This window comes from Cryptomeria japonica, chromosome 6, assembly GCF_030272615.1.
Source record: "Cryptomeria japonica chromosome 6, Sugi_1.0, whole genome shotgun sequence".
Lineage (NCBI taxonomy): Eukaryota > Viridiplantae > Streptophyta > Pinopsida > Cupressales > Cupressaceae > Cryptomeria > Cryptomeria japonica.
The window spans coordinates 501,401,520-501,406,000 of record NC_081410.1 but is presented as its reverse complement, the minus strand read 5'-3'; the positions used below and the strand labels follow the sequence as shown (position 1 = coordinate 501,406,000).

The window sequence follows — 4,481 nt, the reverse complement described above, 5'->3', positions numbered from 1 at the left end:
GCGATAAGCAAGCAAAAACACATGATAATTATTGCTTACCTATTTTAGTTGACAATTAGCACGAGAGAAGCACGTTCCTTTCACCCGAATAGCACGTCAACATCACGTGCTTGTGCTTAAAAAATAAAAACACGGACTGGTAAGTTCCAAAAATAAATAGCGTAATTAGGAAAACAAAACCAGAGATTCGGAAAATATCGGCTTTATTAAAAACGCGGTGGGTGTATCCCGTGAGCAGCAAAATGTAATAACAATTATTTATTGTGGGGCGAACCACATGAATTTAACCGGGGTTAAGTACGGTCGGGATTTGGGGTTACTGGGGTTGAGAGCTTTGAACAGTGCAGCGCACGAGGGTATGGCAAGCCAAACCAACCGGGGAGGGTCTGACGTAGGGTGAGGAGATATTTTTCTTCTTCTGGCCTGTGAAATGGTGAGGAAAACGTTGGAGGCGAGGGCGCGGGAGGGATTGGAGGAATAAAGGGGGGTTTTCTGTGAAGGTGGTGCTTTTCGGATTTTTAAGCCGTGGCGTGGTGATAAAGTAAGGGCTTGGTTAGGGTTTTAGCAGGAAAATTAGCGAAAGCATGGATTCGCGGTAAGTATATGCGGTATTTTGTGGCTTTCTTGGAAAAAGGAAAATTTTCAAAAATTGTTCTTATTGTGGATTTTTGGATTCTGATTATAGGGATGTTGCTTTTTGTGTGAGGGTTTTTCTGGGGATATATTGCAGGGAAGTTTCCTGCTGCTGGAAATGGGTTGATATTGTTTTTGTGGTGCCTGTTGTGTTGTATTTGTAAAACGCAGTAAAAATCCTCATTGAGTTGATTGATATTTTAATTGAAACAAACACTGTGGGGTTTTGGCTGATTCCAGGTCTTGTTTGGGGATTGGGTTTTTTTGGGTGGTTCATTGCGAGAAAACCGCAGCTGGATACAGGTTGAAATTTTATACCGCTGTGTTTATTTATGAAATGCGATGGTAAACCTTCTTGAATTGAAAGCCTAATTGCATTAGAACTATGGGATCTTGGATGGTAGTGGATTTTTTTTCTAGTGTCAGGATATGTGACGTACTGGGAACCTTTTGTGCTTTGTTTTGTAGCAGACATGGCGAATATTCACGTGTAGTTGCTTCGCAGAGTAATGATTTTTCCCTGTTCGTTTGATTTCCGTGCTGCAATTTGTAACAAGAATCAAGTAAGTGTTCTAGGGGATGAATGATAAGCGAGGGTTTTGGACAGGAGACGGATTTAGGTAGTTTGTGGTAACTAGTGGCCGTTACAGAGGCCTTGTTTGCTGTCAAGAGGGTAGTGGGTTGCAGGGTGTAGCAGTGAATGGGCTTAAAATTGCACTGATAAATCTGAAATTTGATCTAGAAAAATGGGAAGTGAGGCTGGTGGGGCACTGAGGTTCTGGAGCGAGGAAGATAAGGCTATGGTGAACTCGCTTATAGGGCCCAATGCCTTTGATCACTTAATGATGAGCTATGTATCTTCCGAAGGATTAGTGTCTGCCCTCAGTGATGGTGCATTGCAGCAGAAGCTTCAAAACCTTGTTGAATCTTCATCAGTAAGCTGGACTTATGCTATTTTCTGGCAGCTTTCAAGATCAAAAAATGGAGACATGGTTCTTGGATGGGGTGATGGCTACTTCAAGGGCCCTCGGGAGGGCCAGGAAGCTGATCAGGCAAGAGTTTTTGATCAGAGGTTTGCGGATAGGGATCAACTAAAGAAAAAGGTATTGCAGAAACTCCAAAGCTTTTTTGGTGGTGGCTGTGAAGAGGATAGTAATTTTGTTGCAGGATTAGAGAATGTTTCTGATACAGAGATGTTTTATTTGACGTCTATGTACTATTCCTTTCCTCGAGGAATTGGTGTTCCTGGCCAGACCCTTAACAGTGGGAAGCATATCTGGCTGAATGAACTGAGTAAATTGCCTACAAGTTTTTGCACCAGATCATATCTTGCCAAAATAGGTGGCTTTCAGACTCTTGTATGTGTGCCAATGGAAAATGGCATATTGGAAGTTGGGTCTGTGGAGATGATCAGGGAAAGCAAAGATTCCATAGATAGGATTAGGTCTAGCTTCAAGGAAAATATCAGTAATGAGATTCGACCTCGACAAACAGTTAAGGTTTCTCCATTTATGCCCTTTTCACCAAATCCAATCAGGGTAAATCCTATAAATGCCAAAGTTCCTCCACCTGTTAATAAGCCTTCTGTAGATTGGAAAATTTTTGGCCACGAGCTCAATAAATCTACGGAACCTGTGGTCACCAAAGTGGAAGAAAGAGATCGTCATTACCACACGGCCTTTGGTACACCATACTCTCACGCACCTTATATCTCAAATGAGCAAAGGATAACTTATGCAACCACTAATCAGAATGGCTTGCATTCAGCAAATTGGAACCATGCCAGTAATGGTGAAGCTGGAGAGATTTATAATACTCATGATCTAATTAAACCTACTGGAAGACTTTCATCTCTTAGTGTTGCAGGTTCTTCTCTAAGTGTTGTGTCTGCACGACCAAGTATGATGGAGTCTGAAGAGCACTCAGATGTTGAAGCTTCCTGTAGAGATGATCGCAGGCCTGTGGTGATTGAAGAGAGAAGACCAAGAAAAAGGGGAAGGAAACCGGCTAATGGAAGAGAAGAGCCACTCAATCACGTTGAAGCAGAGCGTCAACGCCGCGAGAAACTTAACCAACGATTTTATGCGTTGCGAGCTGTGGTGCCCAACATCTCAAAAATGGATAAAGCTTCACTATTAGGTGATGCTATTGCTTACATTCAGGAACTGCAGAACAAAGTAAAGGATATGGAAATAGAAAAGGAGCAACAGCAGCAGCAGTTTAAGTCCAATGTACAAGATGGCAGAAACATAGATCCCATTTCTAACATAGATGTTCAGGTGATGAGTGGAGAAGCTACTGTCAGGGTTAGCTGCCCAAAGGAAAGCCATCCAGTTGGTAGGGTAATGCTTGCATTGCAAAGAATGCAATTGGACGTCAATCATGCAAACATTTCTGCAGCTAATGAAAGTATTCTTCATACATTTGTGATTAAGCTCGGGGCATCCCAGGCACTGACTAAAGAACAACTACTGGAGGCTATTTCTGGATGGACACCTAAACAAGGGCAATGACAGTTCTCTAAAGCTTTGCTCAATAAGATACACCAGTCATATATAATCTTTCTGTAATCTCTTATATTGCCTGTATGATAGTAAAGAATACTAAAGAATCAGGAGGTCATCTATCCATTCCTTCAGAGGCATATGATGGAGGAAGCAGTGTGACCAAATGCTTGAAATTCTGTAAGGCAGAGCAAATGCTGCCAAATCAAATTTTGAAGGTCTGTAGGTAATGAGATTTTTTCCTTATTTGAGAGAAGTATATTAATGCACTTGCTGAACTTTGTCAAACCTTACCAACTGAGTGGAAAAGGAGGTGTAGGTGTGTAACTCGAGTAACCTGTACTTCTATCACCAATCGGTTCAACTAAGTGGGGGCGTACAAAAAGTTGTCAGGTACTTGATTGACATGTGCCATTTTAGTGCCCTGATTTTGTAGCCAACTCAATAAATGAATCTGTAAATGTGTAGTTGCATGCTTTATGTTTGATTTTGCATGTATTCTATTAAATGCTTTTGAATTATACTGTTTTATGTGTTGTTTGCATTTGTGTTTTTATATCCCTTACAATCATGAATGTTATGCAGGAAAATCTGGCCAACAGGTGGATCTTCACTTGTTAAAATGGCCTGGATCAACATTTATTAATTTTAATTTGTACTATCTTTGAGAATCTTGGGAAACTGGGAAATATTTTCTGTCTTGCCTTTTCTAGCTAAGTTCTGCTTCTATCCTCAAGGTACATGGCTGTAACAAGAGGGAAGGCTCTCACAATTTATACAAAATTTTCTGCTGGTTGCAGTTATCTCCCTTAAGAAATATACAAACTGTATTGATTTCTATTACATATCTGTAGGCGAATCAGGCAGTGTAAATCATAGTGCTGCTTTTATCTTTTACAAGAATTTATCTAACTTGTTATGTCCATTGTGACCTGTACATAGCTAAATTACTGTACTCAAAAGGTGCCAAATTACTGTGTACTAAAAAAGGTGGCTGTAACAAGAGGGAAGGTTCTCTCGATTCACTAAATGTTTACTTATGTGAAATTTTATACCGGTTGCCATCATCTCCCTTTAGAAATGTGCAAACTGTAATGGCTTTTAGTCTATATCAGTAGATAAATGAGGCATTGTAAATTGTACTGCAACTTCTGACTTTTATGATATATCTAACTTGTAATGTCCATTGTGATCTGTCCATAACCAAATTACCATGCATTTAAAATGTTTTAATAGACATAGACGATGTATTTTTTGAGGAATGTATAGCTTCCTATGCCTTGGAGGAGATGGATACATGCCAGATTGGAAAAATCTTGGATCGAGATATATAATGAATTACAA

The 4,481-nt window shown here is 40.1% G+C and overlaps 1 protein-coding gene across 5 annotated transcripts; it reads left to right on the top strand.

The window, feature by feature from the left end:
- Positions 1 to 203: 203 nt before the first annotated feature.
- LOC131052758 (transcription factor MTB1) lies at positions 204 to 4,189 on the top strand. 5 transcript variants are annotated; one of them, XR_009107503.2, is made up of 4 exons: positions 204 to 595; positions 874 to 936; positions 1,105 to 3,530; positions 3,723 to 4,189. XR_009107503.2 is itself a non-coding variant. In XM_057987359.2 (3 exons), the coding sequence occupies exon 3, from the start codon at positions 1,380 to 1,382 to the stop codon at positions 3,144 to 3,146; it is 1,767 nt and encodes a 588-aa protein (XP_057843342.1). In that variant the 5' UTR covers positions 204 to 595; positions 874 to 936; positions 1,105 to 1,379; the 3' UTR covers positions 3,147 to 3,617. The 5 variants fall into 5 exon arrangements, 1 of the variants encoding a protein (XP_057843342.1); XR_009107504.2 differs by having other exon boundaries at positions 1,102 to 3,530; XR_009107505.2 differs by having other exon boundaries at positions 874 to 978.
- Positions 4,190 to 4,481: the final 292 nt, after the last annotated feature.

Coding starts and splice junctions, on each gene's coding strand:
- LOC131052758 (XM_057987359.2), top strand. CDS start 1,380: ATGGGAAGTGAGGCTGGTGGGGCACTGAGGTTCTGGAGCGAGGAAGAT.